Source organism: Colletotrichum acutatum (genome assembly GCF_030867785.1).
Source record: "Colletotrichum acutatum strain CBS 112980 chromosome Unknown BDZ83scaffold_56, whole genome shotgun sequence".
Taxonomy (NCBI): domain Eukaryota; kingdom Fungi; phylum Ascomycota; class Sordariomycetes; order Glomerellales; family Glomerellaceae; genus Colletotrichum; species Colletotrichum acutatum.
The window spans coordinates 119,503-140,415 of NW_026849050.1; the positions used below are offsets into that span (position 1 = coordinate 119,503).

Here is a 20,913-nt window from a genome sequence, read left to right on the forward strand (position 1 = left end):
AACGACATGCTTTTTTGCAGTTGTTAGACAGAAGACTTGGCCTGGTCATCCCTCTCTCGGCCGTCCATCCCGGTATTGAATCTTAGCTGTCTCACCGCTCATGATCTCTTGGTGGTATGAAAAGCAATATCTCGCATTACCCCTGGCAGGATTGCATGGGCATCCTGCTGCACCTTTGCTTACTAGTGCCCAATCTCCAGCGACATGTTGGGGTTTGATGAGCCCAATTTGGAGTCTCCTAGACCAGGCATCCAATTTTCTGTGTCACTGTCGCTAGCCATTCAGACCTGGTTGCCGAGGCAGAAATTCAACGTCGTTTGACATTTGCAAGCAACAGCACATTTCCAGATGGACACACACGCAACCGTGCTTTACCAGAAGATGGATCTTTCCCTCTTATTTCATTTCGGTGGCAATAGTAAACTTCTTTTCTTTACATCCATCCTATTGAGCACCGACCATCGAAAGTTCGGCGACTGCCTACGTCAGCCATCCCGCAGCTTCCCCAGGCGCCTGCCCTCCGCTCCGTTGTTCAGCGCCTGGCCGACAATCCCGGTCTCCTCAAGCATCAGTGGGGCACACAAACATTGACGAAAAGCAAGCTGGAAGCCGATGGGCAAAAAAGAACTTGGTGTCAATCGCTGACGGGAATTGAGCCCGACGTGGCTGGAATGTGTTAGTTGCGAATGCTCATGCCTGGACGAGAGCTTGTATGCACTTACGGGTCGAACCCACAACCTTGAGATTAAGAGTCTCACGCTCTACCGATTGAGCTAGCCGGGCGAACGGCTTGATGGTTGATGGACGAGGCGGAGGCCGGGACTGGTCTTGTTGCGAGGTGGTGGATTCTTCGTCCCCGACCCATCTTCGCGACGACGATGGTCTATGGGAAGCCACTGAGCAGTGATGGCGTCCTTCCGTGGGAAACGATGTGCGGGAACCTGTGCGCAGGATCCATCCGGAGTTACTTCACTTCCTTTTCCTAGGGCTGAGGGTGTGGGTGTGGGCTAGGTGAGCTAGGCAAGCCAGGTGTTTGAGACACCACATGCCAGCGTCGTACAGAGTGATGTGTGGCTGGATGTTTGATGACTGGCGTGGAAGAAATTCTGCGAGGATCGTCTGATTCGAGTTTAGAAACCCGACAGGTCCGTGGGAAGCTTGTGGTCGCTGCGGGAACGTGGCATCGGGGGCTCACCTTTGCTTGTTATAGCTTTGCAGCGTTTTGCTTTTGCAAGCCACGTTCCAAGGGGGCTGGAAGGATTGTGTTTTGGTTGCTTGGAGGTTCCTAATGGTGCGGCAAAAAAAAAAAAAAAACAGCCAAGCGGAAGGCCGAGGCCGGGCTGTTGATGCCAGACGGTGTTGCAGACCGAGTCAATGGCATCATAATCGGGGTGGTAAAAGAAGAAGCTCTATAATAGATAGTACTGCGAAGTTAACAATGGCATACGGCCGTTGCTTTAAGGAGCGGCTATAAATCTCTAAGCTCGCAAGCTTTTGCTCGCGCTCGCTACCCCGATGATGGTGGTGTCTCCAAGTATCTGGCCCATAAGTGGTATGTTCCTTGGTCTGCCCTGTCTTCTTGCCGGGGACAGGCGTAGCCATGCTCGATGATCTGTGTATGTTCCTGCCTGTTCTTAGACGTGTTTTTCAGCAGGAATAGTGGCATGGTTATTGCGAAAGTGGTACCGGGAAGCGAGGCTCGCCGACTTGGAGATACAGAGGCTACGATCCTTCAGGGGATACTTATGCCTAGTGACATCATATATCTTCTGATCTCATTCTGCCCTTCACAGGAAGGTGCGGAGAGTACAATGTCATGAGTAGGCACATTAACATGGCATCACGCTTTGCGAATGAGTAAGTATGCCCAGGCAATGCCTTCTTGATGGAGGCCAATGAAGCCATCTATCTAAGATGAAGAGTCCTGGATCTTCTTTTCCCCTGGAAAAACGAAAACAAACGTGGAGTATGTTGGGTCTTAGCATCCCTTTCCCTTATTTCTTCTGCCTAAACGCGATATGCTGTCCGAGTCGTGAGAGAAGTAAGTGTTGAAGATGCAAAGGCGTGAGCTATGGCAAAACCCTGTCCTGTCCAGTAGACCGCAGCTAAAATCATCAATGGCCTCTCATCGTGGTATAAGTCAGGTAAGGTATGTGGAAACAAGCAATCCTCCGTCTTAAAATGGTAGAATCTTAGCTATAAAGGCGCCGTCATAGCATCAACTCCCTTGAAGTAATGCTCTGATCGATACGGTTCTTTGTAATGCAAATTGTCTTGAAGACATCAGCTGCCTTCATTGTACTTAATCCACTCACCGTGATAGATACTGTTCATGTGTTGACTCGTCTGGATGCTTTGATTGTCTTGAAGAAGTAAACCTTTTAACCCCAATTCGACCATGCTTGTACCATCGGACACTGTGACTCGTGTCAACAACCCTTGCCCACCGAGGTCAAGGTCAAATTTCAAATTCAGTGTTCTCCAAGCTGATTCCAAGCCCCGATGGCGATAGTCTTTCCAAGGCGCACGCATGCATCCAAGCATAATCCAAGCATGGAGTCCCACAAGACTACCGACGATAAGGGGCCAAGGGTGCGCTGAGTTACAGCTTGATCAAACATCCCACACACAGGAATGCCTTGATATTGCCCAGAAAGTATGTGTTCGGGCAACGAAGAAAGTGGCTGGTCCCAATCACGTTGCGGGCAGGGAATGTGCAAATCCAGCATCTCGGGCATAATAGCACGCGACATTCTAAGCTTCGGGTTCTTGCAAAGGAACCGAGACCAAACAAGGACATGTAATTTGAAAGAAAGCAAACCAAGTCTGTTTACCACATGAGAAATCAGTCTGTGGGGAGTGGGATGCGTTTTGCTTGCCGTCGGTAATGTTCTCGTAGGAGGAACTTTTGTTGTGGGGTTGTCCCTGACTGAGCTATGCAGTCTACCTTCGAATCCTGATATGCGCCAATCTTTTTCAGGGTCGTTATTAAATACCAGAGGTTTGTCATTATAAAAGGAGTCGGAGAATTGGATCTCCATGCGGCGAATGCAATGACGATGAATGTCGTTTGGACAATGAAGAGAGTTGCAGATGGCAAGTCTTGATGGGGTTTGGTGGATGTTGATGTTGATCTAAGCAAGGGCAACTAACAGCTGCCGTTAGAAATAGAGGCAAGATTCAAGCAATTAAAGAGAGTGAAAACGAAGGACAAAGGTCGATGAGATCAGAAAGACATTACACCTACCAGTTTGTTGTCTACCCAGCCCATCAGAATGTCATGGTCGTGATCGGCTTTCCTCTGCGACTCAGGTACTGTTGTACGCTCTACCCAATAACCCACCATGGTAACCGCCTGGACCAATTCGGGTGGCTGAGGGCATGATATGAATGTCTCTTTGTGCAGAATTGGCCATTCTGGATGAAACGTATTGAAATAATTGTGTAATTGGCGACTTTGGATTTGCTCTTGAGGCAAGTAGGAAGGTAATGCAGGGGGCTTTCTTTCTTCACAAACGCGATGCGGCTCCTCGTTCGATTGGGTTGAAGTTGTAGCGGCGTGGTAATGAAGTTCGTTCAAGTGACGGCTCAGAGTGTCTCTAGGATCGCGATGAGAAGTTTTGTCCTAATGTAGGGCACAAACTGGATTCTCCTTACTTGCGGTTAAACTTGGAGGGACAAAGAGGACACCAGTGTAGCTGCTCATTAGCATGGTCTCGCATATGCCGTCGGAGGTGCTCTCTTCGGATGTAGCTGCGTGAACATCCTGGATAGGTACATTGGCAAGTCATTGTAGTCTATGCTGCCGTCTTTCGTTGACCGTAGAACTTGAGGGACGTTTCTCAGGTTGAAGGTTGAGCGGCCGATAGTGGAAATGGGTCAAGCAATGGTACATTTTATCCCACCTGACAAACCAACACCCCCACTCCGCAGCACCTCAAACTCCGCAGACGACTTTTTCCAATCCCACCTGACAAACCTTCAAACCAACCCTTAACAAATCCCACCTCTTGCCTACCAACCAGTAACAAACGTCTCGCCGATGCCTGATCTCGCATGCTCCCAAACTTTCGTACACAGGGCAAAATTTGGTAAGTAGCCTGGGATAAATTTCTGAATGGTTGAAATTCGAGCAGCCCTCAGGAGCACATACAGGCACTGAGAAGATCCCGCTCCGCCCAAGCTTAGTCAAACATTCAACCATCTCAACATCCCACCTGACAAATTCTGTCACTTCATATGACACAATGCTATACCAATTTGAGAATCAGACTTGTCCATCTAATTCAGGTTCTGCGATTTTGAATAAATGATTGGGTAAATCCACCCAAGATTGGCACATTCACACATCGGATATATAACCTCTGATGATCCATCCAGAGAAGTTATCCCAACAGTATCCCAACACCACGTACCTTACCTGACTTATATCACGACGAAAATTCTCGACGTTCTTCTTTAATCAAGATGGTGAATGTCGTAATTGCTGGCGGCTTCGGAAACTTTGGTCAAACAGTGACAGAAGTTCTCAAACTCCAGGGAAAACATCAGGTTTACGTGATAGGCCGCAAGGTACGTAGCTTTGTTTCCGCCAGCCAGAGTACTATTATCCTGACCCACGTATGAGCACTAGGCGCCTCAAACTGATGTTGATCAAGTTCACTTCATCGTTGTGGATTATGACGATGCAAATCATCTTCAACATCTTCTAGAGGACAACAAAATCCACACTGTCATTTCCTGCTTAAGTCTAACAACCGATTCCGCCAAGGCAGCTGAGATGAACTTGATCAAAGCTGCGAACCATTCCACCACGACCACACGTTTCATTACCAGTAACTGGGGAACGCCGATCACAGACGGGTGAGCTACAAAAGAATGCCCTCTTCGCTTGAGAAGAAGCTAATGAAGCTAAAGAATCATTGTATACATGCCGTGGGTCAAATACAAGCTGGCTGCCATGAAACTGTTGAGGACGACAACTTTGGAGTGGACTTCTTTCACCGTCGGCTACTTCCTCGATTATTACGGGATGCCGCATGTCAAAACCCACTTACCCCCATTTTTGGTGGCCGTTGATGTTGCCAACAAAATTGCCAGAATTCCAGGCACAGGAAACGATGTCATCACATTCACCTACACGTATGACGTAGCCAACGTTGTGGCTACGATGTTGGATGCGGACAAGTGGCAGGAGGAGACAATTGTCGTGGGGGACAAGGCTACTTGGAACGAATTTCTCCAGCTTGCCGAGAATGTTCGAGGTCGGTTCCCACCTTCCTACTACATGTGTATTGAAAGAGATTCTCATCGACGACCACAAAAGGCTGCAAATTTGATGTCGGTTATGATTCTGTGGAAATTCTCGAGGCTTCGCACATCACAGAACTGCCGTCCCACGTTTCGTCGTACAATCTTTACCCTCGAACCCTCATGCAACATCTGATGGCCGGACTAGAGCGGGCAATGGTGGCTGGGATGCTGGATCTTCCCGAAGAGCGAGCTTTTACTTCCGGCGTTTCAGACATTAAGATGGTTAAGATCAGAGATATGTTGCAGAAAAGCTGGGGATCAGACAAGTCTTTGAATTCTTCTGGAGCTTCTGCCCAGAGCGGGAGCGAGGTACTGGGGCTAACGGACTGATGAAAGGGCTCTGATGCCTTTAGACTGTGTTGAATGAGATAGTGGGAAAGGAAAACTTTGAAAATTGGGAGAGAGGACAGAGGTGATGAGGACAGATTTAATTGCAGAGCGCCTCTCTCTTCCAAATGATGCTAGTGGTATCTTTGAAATACACAACCATATCCATACCTAACGTCAGAGAATGCTGCTGGTCTTCTGCTCCTCCTTCAACCGTTTATGCTCCTCAAAGTTCCGCTCATGTTCAGCTACAGCAGCCTTTCCAACTTCTTCGTGATGCTTGAGGATGAACTTCTCGGGCTGGTCCTTAATCATCTGACCCATGCCGTCCCTGAACTCCTCGTTCTCCTCTAGTACTACACCATACATTAAGTCTCCGTCAATGATGATCTTCTTAAAGGCCTTGTTCAGCAAGCCACGGTATTGGTTGTTCTTAGCATCGGTGCCGGGGACCAATCTTTGGCAGACTTCCTTGATCTTGGCTCGAACCCTGTCCTCCCCGAGGCTCAGTATGAGGTGCACGCATTGGCGCGACATCATAGGTTGAAAATTACCCCAAATCGCAAAAGCTTGTTGGTGAACGTCCCAGTAATATAGATCCGGTCGTCCTGCGTACCGTCCTTCTGCTCGGCAGCGTGGAAGAAACTCGTCAAAATATTGGCGGAAGGCGGGCCGCTTGAGCAAGCGCTGTTTATTCTTACTCTTGAGCTTCTTCGTGGCGGGCTCTCCAGCGGCGTCGGTACCCATCTTGTCCTTGTCCTTGTCCTCCGACCCCTTGGGCTCCATGATCATTTCCGGGTTCGTTGGGTCGGGATTGTTGTGTCGGCCGTAATTGGTCTCGATGCAAAAGAACCGACAGGATGCAATGTATTCGTACATCTCGTCTCGAGTCGCAAAGGGCTCCGAGAACCTTTCAACATCAAGGCCCAGGAAGACGAGTACCTCGGCAGGGTCCCTCGAGACATGTACTTTGGGCCACTTTTTGCTGTATCTCTCGTATCTTTCAATGTCGTTGTTCCGGAGTGACATGGAGTAGTCGTCCACAGTCAATCCGCGTGGCTGGATAATGGTCTGCATGATGCTCCAAAGATCGCCGTGGGCGTGCTTGAAAAGAATCCATTGCAGTTGTTGGAGTGAACTGCAGATGGTCAAGTCAACTTGGATAAACCGCTTCGGTTCATCTGTATCCATCTCCGTATCCGTCACCGGCCATGGGATGGCATAGTTGTCGCCCGCGGGACTGTAGATTGCGCGTTTGGCATCAAGGGCGGCAAAAATGGCCTTGCGTGCCTCGTACATGGACATGATAGAATGACTGGGTGTTCTTTCTTGTCCCTCGCCACAGTCGTTGGCCATCTCGAACCACGCTTCGCCCTCTTCCCGTTCTTCTTGTCTTCTAGGAGTTGACATCGGTGCTGTCTTCCCACCGCACTTCCCGACGAAAGGTGCTCTCTCCCAGGCGACTAGGATATCGATGTCTCCATAGTCTTGCTTCTCGGGTCCTTCAATAGGGCTAGCCACACAGAGGTACAGCTCCCGCAATGCAGCGAAACATCCGGCCTTGGCTCGTTCGTACACTGTGGCGGGCATTCGTGGTGTGTCTAGAGGGTTATCCCCAGATGCGAAGGCAGAGCCTCCCATTGCGGGAATGGTAGGCCGGGTGGCCAGAGGAAGGTCGATCTAGTTTGTGCTACTTAGCATCCATCCATGGCGAAATGTGAGATATTAATACCTGGGTTAACGTTGTTGTTTGCAGACGAACTTTGGGCAACCGGCGCGAGGAGTGATATAGAAACACAACCAAAATAGGCTCGCGGGATCGTTGAATTGTCCTATAAAGTACTCGGTATGAATTTTGAGGGGAGTTGTTCGATGCCGACTGAGGGTGTATATGCTTCAGAAAGTAACTCGGGCGATGACAGATGACGGTGCTTGGACTTGGGTGACTCAATCGGAAGCAGCTGACTCAATAGCTAGTACACCGATGCACCTGGCGTCTAAAGGACTGACGCAAAGTAGTATCAAGAAGGAGATATCGTCTACCATTGGGCGATTGCGACATCATTAGTTGGGAGGATTGACATGCACAAACAGGCTGCATCCAGATTGTTCTTCCAGTTCATCGAGGCAAGCACGGGGGAGGAAGTGGAGGGGTCGTGCTCCCCTCACTGTGTGATTTATCGGGACGTACACACTGTGGAGTTGGCTTCCTTCAGGTACGTACCCCAAGCAACTTTATGATTCCACCTCAGTCTGGGGCTGCTCTCATAGGACAAGTCTCGATAAAGGAAGGACAAATGACATGATTTTCCGAAGCTCAATGAAGCCCTAAAGATTTGTCTAAATTCCCTTCCTGCATGAGATGAAGATTCGTCATCTCTCGTCCAAGGGTCTCGGGGGATGGAGAGTACTTCGGACCAATAACAAGCAAAGCAGTCTTCCTTTAGTCTGTTCAACTGGAACTTATTTGACCTTTTAATCGGGTAGAGCTATGCGAACTTAGTCATTTGATTCCTAGAAAAAGTCTGATGCGACCTGCCATTACTACGCCTCCTGAGTTTAACATTGGGCAATTTTCAACATTTCCAGCTCCCAAGACCCAAGAGTGCTACGAGAGAGGCAGCAACCCAAGGGGCAGGTGAAAGAGCAGCTTATTGAAGTTACCTATGCTCCTTCTCTTGTAAGTGTTGCAATATTTTGTTCGACCCAGGGCTCGAGAATGAGTCAATAATGACCAACCAGTCGCCTTGTCCTTTTCAACCGAGGCTACACAAAGCCGGTTCCTGAGAGTATCCGGAGCCTACCGGAGGTCACTTCGGCGACAAATGGGGCCAACTCGGAAGGCTACGGCACCGTATCCGACCACTGTCCATGGGCAATTGTGACTTCACACCTCTCACGCCTTGTGCCTTGGACAGGAGAAAGATCAAAAAAATTCACTTATCCACGCCCTTGACGCTCCTTTTGGACCTATTTTCCTTTCTAGGGCTTTCGACCTTGCCTACCTCGCTTGTTGCCTTTAAACACGGCACTGTAAGGAAGGAACACGCTCTTCTTTTGTCAACATCCACCTTCTTCTTTTCCTCTCCCACAAACAACAACTCAGGGTAGAGGGAAATCCCACGAAACAACCCGTTCCAACACAATCTTCCCCCTGCTTCCTCCCCTCAGCATCATCTACTGCGGATTCGGATCTCTACAGCCGATCCGCGCCGTCGTTGCCATCTATCTACATACCCAACTTGCCTATTTCATACTACATCGAAGCTTAACCGCTCGAATCATCGCTCAAAATGGAGAAGGTCATCGACTACCGCATTACCTCGCGCCCGATGATCGAGAATCACAACAAGAAGGCTGTTGCTGCCGGTGACAGCAAGAAGATCCTTGACATGTAAGTTGGCTCGACCCCATGCCTGAGCCTGATCTGACATACCTGTGATAGCTGCGAGGATGAGTTCGTTCACATCTACTGTGGCGACACCATCTTCGTTGTCTTCCGTGAAGTCATCACCGCGGTATCCTTGTACTTCGATGCCTGTCTCCTCGGCTTCTTCAAGGAGTCCTACACCCAGGAGATCTTTCTCGATGACGATGACATTGAGCCCAAGGCTCTCAAGTTCTACCTTCAACTCACCCACGGCTGGTACTTTGAGATAAAGTCTTTCGGTAGCAAGGTCGTCCCCTTCTCTCTGTTTGATGATCTCATCAACGCGAACGACCCCGAGGCATTCAAGCGAGCGCATCTGGAGATCCCTAAAATCAAGCTCAAGACGATGGCCCAGATTTGCATTCTCTGCGATCGTTTCCTTCACCGCTCGCTTCTCTGCATTGTCAGACACATGTTCATGACCTTACTAGCCCGTACCAAGGAGAACTGGAACACCCTCAAGTACGAGGATTCTGACTGGAACATGATGTACCACGTCGACTTCATGCTCGACTACATGGCCGCCTTCGACCTCTTCTCTACCGGCCACGACGATGAGCACCTCATCAGAGATGCGATCTCGGAGAGCTTCTACTGGTTCACCAGAAACACCCCGTCCCTCATCCAGCATTTCTGGAACATCATGAGCCCCAAGTTCATTGAGGAGTGGAACGTCTCTCGCCACATTGTCTGGGATTCGGAGTCGGAGATCATCATCGGCCGCGAGTACGTGAGATTCGACCACGCCAAGAAGCTTTTCATCACTGATCAGCTCGTCTTCGAGAACTCGACCAAGCAACAGAAGGACATCAGAAACGGCCGTGTCGACAACATGTGCTCGATTGCGGACCGTATTAAGCTGTTCCCCTTTGTTGAGAAGCAGGAGGACAACCGTACCCGCCTCGCCCGTCTTCGCGCCATTGTCGAGCAGGTCCAGCGCAAGAGCACCACTCAGTACCGTACCTTCATTCCCGGCGCCAAGGTTCACCCGGTCACTGGCAAGAGTAACCTCGGCAAGCGTGCTTCTTCCAAGAAGCAGGCCAAGAACAAGACTACCCATGCTGGAGTTGGCAAGGGCGGAGGAGGTCGTGATCGCAACAACCTGGTCGAGGGTCAACGGAACCATAAGGCTGGCATTCGTCAGCCTAAGCGTGCCCAGACCCAGCGTGATGGCGGTATCGCTGATGCTACTCTCGGGAACACTCACGACCATGTCGGCGGTCTTGGCCGAGCTCACGGCGGCGGACGAGGCCAGACTCATTGCGGTCGCGGCAGCCGTCGTGGTGGTGGTGGAGGCAATGGCGCTGCTCATGATCACGCTCAAGACAACACTCAAAACCGCACTGATGTTCACGTTCAGGGTCAGGCCCAGAGTCGTGGCGGCGATCGTAGCAAGAACCGCGGACATGTTCATGCTCAGGGTTAAGCTCAAGACCAGGTTCATCACCCTGCCCAGGGTCACGCTCAAGGTCACACTCAAGGTCGTGGCGGCGGCCGTGCCAAGAATCGCGGCCGTAAAGAACGCCGCGTCCATAAGACCCAGGATAACTCTTGAAGAGTGATCCAGTCTCAACACGTCCGGTCGCTGGTGAAGATCTCGCCAACCTCGATTCTCATCTGAGACTTTTCCTTGTAAAGGCTCCAAAGATGAGTACTAACCTGAGGTGTGCGAAACAGTTTTGAGGTTTTGTTTTGTTAGGTTCGGGACAATCAAAAGTTTTGTGTTTTCTGTGGAATGAGCTGAAGGCTCTGACTTTCATGACGACTTGATACGAGAAACGACTTTCTTTCATTCAAGCCGATTCAGTAGGATCCGGGGGTTGGACGGTTCGAGTTGAAAGCCTGGGTATTGTACGATAGGAAAACAACAGCAAAAAGCATACCACCATGTTATAACCATTGATACTCCCCTGGCCATTTGTGACTGATGAAAGTTGCATGACCAGTCAAGAGCCAAGATGTTGACGAACACGCTTCTTGGCATTCACTGGCAAGAAACTTGCTCTGGTTTCTGCATGTCATCAATTTCCTGCTCGCCAACATTATTCCACCTCCCGAGGAATGCCTCTGATATCACTGGCCAGGGTTGAATCAATCGACGAGCGAATGTCTTAGACGCGCCATTATTAGGGGTTTCAAAGGGGGCTCAATCGACATGCCCAGTTTTCCTCGGCACTACCGGCGCGCTTGGCGGCTGTGTTCGTCTTCTGTGGACAAAAGTTACGAAAGCGAAGATCCCAGATCCATGACATTTCGGTGTTGAGTACTCTCCACAAATCGAGCGAACCGCCAGCCTGGGATTTGACAACGCGAGAATAGAGTTTACCATGTAAATGAACCCACGATGGACTGCTTCGGAGCCCATGATTGCCCCGAGTATCACTTAATGAAGCCTAGAAAGGAGCGAGAATCTTGGCAACAAAAGTTTAATAAACATGACAAGCGGACACGGACAATGACGATGATCCAGCGTTAAATAAGCGATGTGCCCAGCCATCCGGTCTTCGCGCACCATCCCGCATTTCCGCTGCTGATCCAACCTCGTCATTCGTTTTCTCACACTCAAGGCAGCTCATCGATCACCACCTCACTCATTCGCCCGCGCGCCAGCAACCATGCACATCCCCGTCGCCTTCCGCGCCCTAGCTTCCGCAGCTCTCTTCACGCCCTGGGACAAGAGCCAGTGGATCGCCTCCGACGACACGGTCCGCAACGGCGCGAGTCATTCCACTCTCGACATCATCGAAGCTGGCGCCGCTGGCAACCACTTCGCGCAGTCGATTGCAAACTTCCACGGCAACCTCGACTACGCGACGCTCGGCGGCGCGGGCTTCGCGTCACAGCGGACCGTGGACGACTGGCCGAGTCTCGACATCTCAGCGTACGACACCATCACCCTCGAGATCCCGTTTACGGATGGGAAAAAGTACACGTTCAATCTGAAGGATACGGTGCCGCCGCCCGTGAATGGGGTGGAGCAGTCTGGCGTGAGCTGGGAGTTTGATTTCCAGATTCCGGCAGTCAATCACACGGACGGCGCGGTTGAGAAGGTGGTGATGCCATTGAGCGCGTTTGTGCCTACTTTCCGCGGACGGGTTCAGAATGATACTGCGCCGCTTGATTTGACAAGCATTAAGAGGGTCAATTTCATGATTCGAAGGTTAGTGAGGTCTGTTTATTTGAGAATTTGTGGGTAGGGGCTAACATTGTCATAGCTTCTTTGCCGAGCAGGATGGCGATTTTGAGCTGCACATCAAGTCTGCGATTGCTTCGAAGGAGGGTAGCACGTAGATCATATTTCATCACCGGCAGTCAGTACCATCAATAGCCAATTCGGCAGACTTTGCCGCGACTCCTCTAGGAAGTAGAAATTTTCAAGTCTAGACTCAATCGCCTTGGCACTGGTTCTCGAAAGTCCCATTTCATCGGTTACACCGCCTGAAAACGACCTTTTCGGCCCCGCCCTCTCACGTCGTCTGATGTCTCGATATAAGCTGCATCAAGCACCTAGTCAACGCAGTCGCGCTCCACAGCTCGGTGCTTTCCTCTGTGTGAAGACCTAGGCAGCCTCCTTTCTAATGTTCTTCGCAATGGCCCCATATTGCTTCGTATCGCGACAACGAAAAGTGTCAGCATCACTTCGTAAACTGGATAAGACATCGTTGAGGTAGTGGAGGCGGCCGCCCGACCGCCCATTGCTCCATTTTCCAATGAGACCCAGTCTTGCGGCCCGCTGGAGAGCACCGACCAAGCCGGCCATGTATCCGCAAAGTTAGCATGCTTACCATTCAATTACTGGAGGTCACATCGTCTCGCTTTTGAATAGGGACTTTGGTTCCTGATATTGATTGTCATAGATGGGTCGTTCCTCTAAGTTCCATATTACCAGGCCCGCTTTCCCTGCATATGACAGTTCGCCGACCGCATCTTGATCTTTCTCGGTTAGTATTCCCGAAAGCTAAGTGGACTCAAGCTTCTGCCTTGCTGGATGTCTTTACGCGACCTTCCTATTTTTCTCTACGGCATTTGACATACAATATCGTTCACTCAGACTACGCTCTCAACAGGATAGACACTAACTTTCGGGCTTTCAAGAAGCTAGGAGAATATCCTGAAGATACTTGCTGATGCGGCTTACAGCCCTTTGAGCTTCTTGGCATATCCGCAGAGTAACAATTCCATGATGACATGATACAACTTCAGCAGACGTGAATCCAGGTCTTGCATACATCCGAAGAAGCACACTGGGTTCTGAAGTCACCACGCCTCCTTCTTTTAGTGGGGGAGCTTGCACAGAGCCCTTGGAGTCTGAAAGCCCAGTGATCCTCGTTTGAATGATCGAAAAATGCTGAGGTGGGCCATCATGAGACTAAGTTGGCTGATTCATCTACAAGGCTGAGCCGACATGACCGAGACCCCTGTTTTTAGTGAGCTTACATGTAACCTTACTTCGAGCTTGTGGAGAATACATATCGGTTGAGGCTTTTGAAAAGGACTTTGGTGAAGCATGCAGCACTCCCGAGACCCGTCCCGAGGCTTGTCCCAAAAGAAGAGCTTCATCAAAGAGAAGTCTGCCTGCTATCACAATGATCTATGAAAGACCCCAATGATTCCCAACTTTTCTTGTTTATAATCTTCAGCACCGGAACTCTTCTCAAGACTCAAGTCCAGAGCCCGCTCAATTCTTCAAGATGGTCAACGTCGCCCCCTCTACCCTGGCTGTCCTGGCCGTGGCTCCCTTCATTGGAGCCGTCCCCACTGCGACCCAGCCCGATACGGTGGAAGTCTTCTCCTTCGCCAAGTGGGTCGATGGCATTATTGCCAACCCCGAAGGAGACAACTTGACTCCCAGCGAGGCTGTCGAGGCTTGGAGAATATCTGTCAACGCCACCGATTCTGACGGCACCACTTCAACCGACAGCCTTCTCCAGAAGCGCGTCAAATGCAACATTGTTGCCGGTACTGAAGCCTCCGTATGTCCCTTTCTCTCTTGCAGCACCCTGGCTTGATAGGATCGAGACCGCTGACATATTTTCAAACCAGGTCCCTGACGCGGTTGCTTGCATCAACGACCTTGCCCGTAAGGGCAGCCAGGCATGCGTTGTTTCAACTGTCTCTGTCTTCTGTCTCCTTGGAAATGCTCAAATCACTGGTGTCAAGGGAGGCACTAACGCGGCCTCTACTTCTTCGGCTTGGTAAGAACTGGCCCCTGATCTCGTAGTTATGAGACATGAAATACAAAATGCTGATACATTTGCCACAGTAACGACGTTGCCCGTGCCGGCGGTCTTATTATGGACAGCTGCACTCGTGCGGACAACACAGTCCAGGGCGAAGAGTTTGCGTGGGGCAACGGCAACCTTAATGTGCATATTCGTAAGCCCAGTTCGTAAACGACTTTGACATGCGGTGTTGGCTTGAAAGAGGGAAGAAGAGAGAACGGGAGAGCTGTAGTTGATGTGCTAGGCTATGGATCCGCTGAGGATTCTGCTAGGGCATTGTCTATCCGTCTCTTCCTTAATGGCCTACATGCAATCCTTCAAGTCAAACTACCATCTACAGTCACTCTCGAGCCTCGGGGATCTAGCCTAATGGAATACATATATTCGATCTGACAATTCTCGCGGAAACAGATGTCTGCTGGTGCATATCTTCCCTAAAGCCCTTCCTATGCCTATTGTACAACCCTAGCAGACGTGCCACTAGGATTAGGACCGGGAAGCATTAAAGCTGTTGATACGACTAGAGCTGGAAGGATTGATGAACAGCCCGTAATGAAGGTAAATATAAAAGCATCTTAATGAAACAATTAAGTGCGACTTACTGACTTACTCAAAGAACGAAACATGAAGTGATGACCAAGCCTAGCTACCATTTCCAGGACCGTCAAATGGCGGGAAATTCGACATCGAATCTGGGACCATAGATGACGTCCAGAGATCTTCGGCGTTGATTACTCCCATATCCACGAAATCGTCCCCGTAACCCTCATCCCAATTTTGCAAGTCCGCGTCTAGCCAATTCATGGCATCTCCAGTAGGTAGATCCGGGAGAATGAGGGTTTGAGGACCTCCAGTGGAGATGGGAGACCCATTTTGTATGAACGCACCAGGTGCTAGACAAGTCTGGACATGTTAGTTAATATGGAATGAAGTTCAGCGGAAACTAACCTTCTGAGGAACATTTGAAGTAGGGACTCGCTCCACTTTAGGTGCAATCGGTCGTTCACGTATGATCTTCGTTGAAGTGTGAATATGAAAAACTTTTCACGAAGGCGGTGGAAGGACTTACTGAAGCAGACTTCAAACCCGTTGATGTACTTTTGGATATCACACCTGCGTCCTGTGGCGAAGCTTGCGGTGTGACAATCACACCTGGCGACTCGCCATCATCGAATACGTTGTCAACTTGATTGTGCACAACCGGAACAACAGACTTGCCCTTCGTGGGTGTTGAGATCTGGATCATATCGTTGCTTCCCACCATCTTATAACGCCCATAGTCAGCATACTTGGAGCCTCGGAGAAGAACTTTTATGCTTTTGTGCAGGATCTCCTGAAGGGCCGGTACTGAGAGACCAGAACTTTGTGGTACGAAATCGAAGATGTCTTCGGCAGTCTTCAGGACAAATTTCTCACATCCCTCCGCGGCTATGTCGTGGTGTTCTATCACAGGATCAAAGGCTATGGTAATCATTGTTAGCAGCTTTCTACGTAACAATGCCGGTACCACATACTTTGTGAAGGTATCTCTTCATCATCGGGGAAAAGCAGATTCCACAATTGTCCCCAAGTTTGGATTTTGCAGCCGGCAGCCCGGCTTCTGAGAGACTCATCTTTGAGATTGTCCACGCCATCTTCGGGGTCTCTTGGGTCGGAATTGGGATTCAACTGTCGGTTGCGAAGGCAAACTTCAGGCGGGTGGTCTCCAGCCGCTCGTGGTTGCCCACAGTAAGTACAAGACTGGTTCCCATGCTCCGCGCTAATATGTCTCCTATGTAATTGCGCCGAGTCAGGTCTTGGTCAAAGACAGTAGCGTGGGAGAAAGTATCCGATGTCCCACATCAGCTATGAGAGTAGGGATGGCAAGAACATTGGAACTTACTTCAATTCCGTCATATGCTTGTAGGACTTGTTGGCACAGGCATCGAAATCCCGAGCATTGAATCTCCAGGGGTTACGTTTTCTAAAGGGGCAGCTAAAACCCCCTGGACGCCCGATCTTTCGTCTCTTGCTGCGTCCTCTTCTTGTTGGGCCCTGATCTTGACCAGCATTCTCGTCCATCTCGTCGTGGCCATCATCTCCGCCTTGTTCTTCAGCCGGTCGCTTCTTTGTTCTCGACTCTGATTGCTGAGCTCGATTTGAGGTCTCATCCGATGCTGAGCTGCCGTTGCTAGCATCTCCTTCTTCCACATCGTAGCAGGAAAAGCCGTCGTCATCCCAATCAATAGTCGAAAACGCTTCCTCTTCCTGCAGGATCTCGACGCACTGATCTTTAAACTTGGAGAACGCCTCGATGACACGAACAGGGTGACTGAGCCGGTTAAGACACACCCCAAGAGAACGGGATAAAGCAATGTTGGCAGCATTCTCTAGATCAAGATCAGAGCGACAGATATCGGAACCAGAGTCGGACTCTCGAGAACTAATCGGTGACTCAGCCGCGTTGTAGATCCCAGTCGGAGTACTAGCTCCGTCAGGGGGGAGGCGAGATTCTGGTAGGCGGGGATCTCGAGAGAGAATCGGCAAATCTGCGATGAACTTGCCTAAGGGCAATGCGTTGACATGCTCTCCGATACCAACAAGACCAAGCTCCATGGCTTGGCCCGGTGCAGAGGTCAGCCTTGTGGGGCTTTGAGGTCGAGATGTGGTTGGAGTCGTCGCCGATGGAGAATGCATGTGGAAGTCAAAGTGAGGAGCCGAAAAGGTAGCAGAATGGGCCTTGGAATATGAAGTTGAAATAGTCCCCACTGAATGATTGTCGTCGACGTGAGTCTTTTGTCGGCGAAGTCCTAGTTTTGAGTGAAATACAACTGATTTACCGCGATATATAGTATGTTCTTGAGGGCTCTTAGTTGAAGTGACACCCTCAACTGCTGCCTCGTTTTCGTCGTTCATTATTGCGAACCAACATGCCAACAGGAGCTAGAACAATGAGCAGGGGCTGGTGCTTCAGTTCTGACTGAGCTAAGAAACGATGCTGTGATGCCCGTGTCGAGTTGTCAAGGAAGACAGATGGTGGAAAGAAATGGGGAGCCCGAACCGATCGCAAGATCCGAAAACACGACGACACGTGCCATTCAAGATAATGGCTACGACAAGGGTGAGGTAGCAAGGGCTGAGATTGGGCCATTTTCATTTTCAAAAGTTTGAAATTCAGTTACAATTTGCTGCAACCCAACGAGGAAAACCAGGAACTTGCAGCCAAATGTGAGACAGGCCGTAGCACAGCGTTAGCGCCGATGGTCTCATTGGCCAGCACAATCTCAGTACGGTCGACTTGGTATGAACACATCTGATTGGGCCGGAGTCAACCAATGAGCCTGGTTGCCTGAATCACACAGCCTGGCAAGGCGTTTTCGGTGAGTAGCTCAGCACGGCGAAGCAGGTCAGTGGTTGCCTGCAAGGTACTTAGTGAGAAGTCTGACTGAGGTTTCTATGTTTCACACGGATCTCAATATTCGTTCAAGCCCACGGGAGTGTTTCTTGGGTCATCACCGCGGAGTACTTGGAGCCACATGGAGTTTGTTCGCTGTTGAGGCTCATACGTACTTATTTACACTGTTATCACGGACCAGGGGGCCATGCAGACTTGCTGCAAGGACGCATGAGAGCCCGATTGGTTGGTCAGTTGTGTTCAGTCAGTTTGGATCTCACGAAATCGAAATTCAGTCGAAGACTTTGTGTGAATTTATTCAACTGACTGTCAGTCAAAATGCATTAAATTGAGAGATAATATCTCGCGCGTTTGAGTCTGAAAATCATGCTGCTGACCGAAACAAGATTATTGTGATGCTTCCGAATATTTATATTATGTCTGATGTCATGCCTATATCTCTCCGGATGCAATTTGAATTTCCCCATGGTTATCGGAAGCTCCTCAAGCACCGACCACAAATCCTCAAGTTACCACCAGAGGGGGTATCACGACTTACTCCAACAGCTCCAATCATGCCTTGCTCTTCAGTCTACGAAAGACAGTATGTTTGCGCCCCGTTTTGTGAATAATTTTGTTCTATGATTCTTCCGACTAAACTGAAATTTACAGGGAAAACCCCAGCAAGACACACAGTTATGTTGTGGCAAGGCACCTCAACGACCGGAATAATGTGCAAGACCGCCTCATCTTAAGAAGCAATGGTGAGATTGCTGGCGTTGTACTGTCCCGTCAGACATTCAAAGTTGTCACACTGGTCGATGTGCAAATACGCAGCGGTGGGGAACCAGTCACCGATGATTCGTTTAGAAAAGGCCCATGACTTAAATCAACTCAGACAAATTCAGAAAGAATCCACCTTTTGCAAAGTCATGATGAGAAAAACTCGATTATGCGTTTGCTTGATTCAAGAGACGACATTGAGAAAGCAAGGTATAGATTTCACGAAAACTGTTGAGACGAGTCACTACACTTGTTGCTTGAGGTCAATTGTAGCTACAGTTGGGATATCTCTCTACAGATACCTTCGATTCCATAACTCGCGATGACCTAACTCATGTACGTAATCGATGCGATGGCAAATTCACAAAACTCAGCTATGCCTGCAAGCCCTTGTAGTAGCTTGCGTCAACAACAACAACAACAACGCATAAAACCTGATGGGATACAAGCTGTCTCTGAAGGCCACGCTAGGAAGTCCAAAACCGTCATGTAGAATATTGCGTCTCCTCCATTCCTTCTTACCTACACCAGGCCTTACTGTAGCAGCCATTCACCCCCATACATTATCGTTTCCGGCATCAATACTTCGTTGGTCTTTCGTTGTCGTCATAATCCTTAGCATATCACGTCCAGCAGTGCAGTAATTCTTGGAGCGACGTTGCAGCGATGTCAACTGGGACTAGGACTGAGTCTGCCGCTCAGGCATTCCTTTTCTCTATTCACGAATGCTTCGACACTATTGCAGCTATATTCAGTCAGTGTCTTTCGAAGCTTGTATCCCCTTTTTAATCTCTATGCACGTCTCTTTACATCCTTCAGTCTTTCTTAAAGTGATGATAGATTCTGGCGAGGGAGGCATCCTCAATACGACATGTAGCGTTAGATGGAAATGTCGCACAATATATCAATCGGACCTTGAATAGACAGTCTTGGTTTCACAAAGAGGATGGCAATTATGTGAATTAAATCAACTTCTGCGAGATCTGTCGGTGCAAAGATGTAATGTCTCTCACATTCGTAAACCCTCAATGGGTTTGAGAATTTGGCCTCGAGTTGCCGGGTACGTGAAAGTTCTACTAGTAACAACTCAAGGCTGTTCCGCTCATCTTATTCAACTAAGGCATCACTCAGCAACCCCAAAAGCGACCACTTTTGGCTAAGCCCTAAATCGAGTGAAAATCAATTGGATAGTTCGATTACCGTGCCGCCACTTGATATCTCCGAAACCCCTATCTCCCCGAATACGGAATCCGAACGTCGCCCTCAAGCACTTCCAACAAGAAATCTTGGAAAGATGCCGGCTTGAAGTCAGGGTAAAGATCGGCGGCTAGAAGATAGCCTAAGCGACTGACGCCCTCCGGACTGTTGTCTCCATCTATGAATGATGAATAATAGTACTCCAAACAGAACTTTCCAATTGCCGCAAGGGCATTTTGAGGGCTTTCTTGTAGTTGTGCCTCAAAGTCTGTGATCATCAACCGCAATCCCTGGGCGGAAATCTTGGCGAGAATGATGTAGTTAGTGGGAGTTTATCAAAGCGCAAGGGATTGCCTCGTGGAACCATCTTACCTCTTTCTTCACCACCTTCTCCTTCGAAAGCTCTCCGGCTATGGCGAACATCTCGTTGAAAGACATCGTTGCTGAGGAGGCCATGACCTTTTGGTTGATGGTTCTTGGGTCCACAATGATGCGAGGAATGAGTTTTCCAATATCCGCACAATCCACAACGTGCGTCGGCATGTTTCCGTCACCAGGAACTAGATTTCGTAGGAGCTCAGGCAACACAACGGTATAGTCAGTCCGCCCGGAAGCCAGTTGAGGGATAAATCCGTGGTACCACCAGCCGACGTCGATGATTGTGAACGGTAGGTCGATGGCTCTCAGTTCCGCATAAACCTCTTCCTTCTGCAGTTGGACGTCAGGAACCGACATAATAAATATCTTAAAGCCCACCAATTCGCGAAATTCTGACATACCGACTTCTGGACGGAAGAGTTGGCGGTTGGGGAGACAGCCATTGCGAATGCGCTGGGAATAAAGCGTTGGACGCCCGCCAATTTGGCTGCTCGAGCCAGTGTTACTTGAGACCCTACGCCGGCAGGGTGGACCGAGGCTACTACGATTTCAAATCCTCCCAAGGCGTTGGCGATCTCGATCTCTGGCTTGTCAAGGTCGACGACAATAGAGTTGACACCTCTCTTTCTCAGTTCCTCATACGCTGGTTTTGAGATTGACGAGGGCCGGGCCAAGGCGGTGACTTCCTTTGCAGGCTTGTCAGTAACAAATCCTATGGGAGCATGCGCTCGAGAGAAGAATGCAAATTGAGACTCGTGAACTCACAAAAGACGGAGATGTTGACTCGAGCAAGCCATTGACAATAATACCCCCAGACTCCCCAACAGCTCCGAACACTGCTATTTTGTGAGTTTTGAGAGACATTGAAGCGTTGGTAAATATTTGAGAAC

At 49.6% G+C, this 20,913-nt stretch overlaps 8 protein-coding genes and 1 pseudogene across 9 annotated transcripts; 4 read left to right on the forward strand and 5 right to left on the reverse strand.

Annotated features, from left to right (window-relative positions):
- Nucleotides 1–713: 713 nt before the first annotated feature.
- BDZ83DRAFT_t163 lies at nucleotides 714–783 on the reverse strand (annotated as a pseudogene). Its single transcript has one exon. The product of its transcript is annotated as a tRNA-OTHER (tRNA).
- A 1,246-nt stretch (nucleotides 784–2,029) lies between these two features.
- BDZ83DRAFT_624140 (uncharacterized protein) lies at nucleotides 2,030–3,857 on the reverse strand. Its single transcript, XM_060508427.1, has 4 exons — nucleotides 3,658–3,857; nucleotides 3,248–3,599; nucleotides 2,880–3,148; nucleotides 2,030–2,826 (listed from the first exon to the last, which is right to left on the reverse strand). The coding sequence occupies exons 1-4, from the start codon at nucleotides 3,789–3,791 to the stop codon at nucleotides 2,472–2,474; spliced, it is 1,110 nt and encodes a 369-aa protein (XP_060364138.1). The 5' UTR covers nucleotides 3,792–3,857; the 3' UTR covers nucleotides 2,030–2,471.
- A 610-nt stretch (nucleotides 3,858–4,467) lies between these two features.
- Nucleotides 4,468–5,643, forward strand: BDZ83DRAFT_752915 (uncharacterized protein; the record flags this gene model as incomplete). The annotated part of the gene is made up of 4 exons (XM_060514273.1): nucleotides 4,468–4,572; nucleotides 4,634–4,863; nucleotides 4,918–5,264; nucleotides 5,327–5,643. 4 exons carry the CDS (start codon nucleotides 4,468–4,470, stop codon nucleotides 5,641–5,643), a joined length of 999 nt encoding a protein of 332 aa, XP_060364139.1.
- Nucleotides 5,644–5,817: 174 nt separating this feature from the next.
- On the reverse strand, nucleotides 5,818–7,281 carry BDZ83DRAFT_579307 (uncharacterized protein; the record flags this gene model as incomplete). The annotated part of the gene is made up of 1 exon (XM_060505223.1): nucleotides 5,818–7,281. One exon carries the CDS (start codon nucleotides 7,279–7,281, stop codon nucleotides 5,818–5,820), a length of 1,464 nt encoding a protein of 487 aa, XP_060364140.1.
- A 1,811-nt stretch (nucleotides 7,282–9,092) lies between these two features.
- BDZ83DRAFT_558228 (uncharacterized protein) lies at nucleotides 9,093–10,016 on the forward strand (the record flags this gene model as incomplete). The annotated part of the gene is made up of 1 exon (XM_060503536.1): nucleotides 9,093–10,016. A coding segment is annotated over one exon (924 nt), but the record flags the coding sequence as incomplete, so codon positions are not given.
- Nucleotides 10,017–11,232: 1,216 nt separating this feature from the next.
- On the forward strand, nucleotides 11,233–12,450 carry BDZ83DRAFT_624147 (complex I intermediate-associated protein 30). Its single transcript, XM_060508428.1, has 2 exons — nucleotides 11,233–12,230; nucleotides 12,286–12,450. Exons 1-2 carry the CDS (start codon nucleotides 11,686–11,688, stop codon nucleotides 12,359–12,361), a joined length of 621 nt encoding a protein of 206 aa, XP_060364142.1. The 5' UTR covers nucleotides 11,233–11,685; the 3' UTR covers nucleotides 12,362–12,450.
- A 1,311-nt stretch (nucleotides 12,451–13,761) lies between these two features.
- BDZ83DRAFT_579324 (uncharacterized protein) lies at nucleotides 13,762–14,463 on the forward strand (the record flags this gene model as incomplete). Its single annotated transcript, XM_060505226.1, has 3 exons — nucleotides 13,762–14,043; nucleotides 14,114–14,265; nucleotides 14,334–14,463. 3 exons carry the CDS (start codon nucleotides 13,762–13,764, stop codon nucleotides 14,461–14,463), a joined length of 564 nt encoding a protein of 187 aa, XP_060364143.1.
- A 471-nt stretch (nucleotides 14,464–14,934) lies between these two features.
- On the reverse strand, nucleotides 14,935–17,187 carry BDZ83DRAFT_652501 (uncharacterized protein; the record flags this gene model as incomplete). The annotated part of the gene is made up of 5 exons (XM_060510528.1): nucleotides 14,935–15,195; nucleotides 15,241–15,306; nucleotides 15,362–15,753; nucleotides 15,807–16,063; nucleotides 16,175–17,187. The coding sequence occupies 5 exons, from the start codon at nucleotides 17,185–17,187 to the stop codon at nucleotides 14,935–14,937; spliced, it is 1,989 nt and encodes a 662-aa protein (XP_060364144.1).
- Nucleotides 17,188–19,677: 2,490 nt separating this feature from the next.
- On the reverse strand, nucleotides 19,678–20,887 carry BDZ83DRAFT_752921 (isoflavone reductase family protein; the record flags this gene model as incomplete). Its single annotated transcript, XM_060514274.1, has 4 exons — nucleotides 19,678–19,947; nucleotides 20,018–20,353; nucleotides 20,425–20,709; nucleotides 20,789–20,887. 4 exons carry the CDS (start codon nucleotides 20,885–20,887, stop codon nucleotides 19,678–19,680), a joined length of 990 nt encoding a protein of 329 aa, XP_060364145.1.
- Nucleotides 20,888–20,913: the final 26 nt, after the last annotated feature.

Bases quoted from the DNA above. Each gene is read 5' to 3' on its own strand.
- BDZ83DRAFT_624140 (XM_060508427.1), bottom strand. From the start codon at position 3,791: ATGACTTGCCAATGTACCTATCCAGGATGTTCACGCAGCTACATCCGA. The intron at 3,600-3,657 runs GTAAGGAGAATC...TCGCGATCCTAG, and splicing joins CCCTCCAAGTTTAACCGCAA to AGACACTCTGAGCCGTCACT. The intron at 3,149-3,247 runs GTAGGTGTAATG...GGCAGCTGTTAG, and splicing joins GCTGGGTAGACAACAAACTG to TTGCCCTTGCTTAGATCAAC.
- BDZ83DRAFT_624147 (XM_060508428.1), top strand. From the start codon at position 11,686: ATGCACATCCCCGTCGCCTTCCGCGCCCTAGCTTCCGCAGCTCTCTTC. The intron at 12,231-12,285 runs GTTAGTGAGGTC...ACATTGTCATAG, and splicing joins GTCAATTTCATGATTCGAAG to CTTCTTTGCCGAGCAGGATG.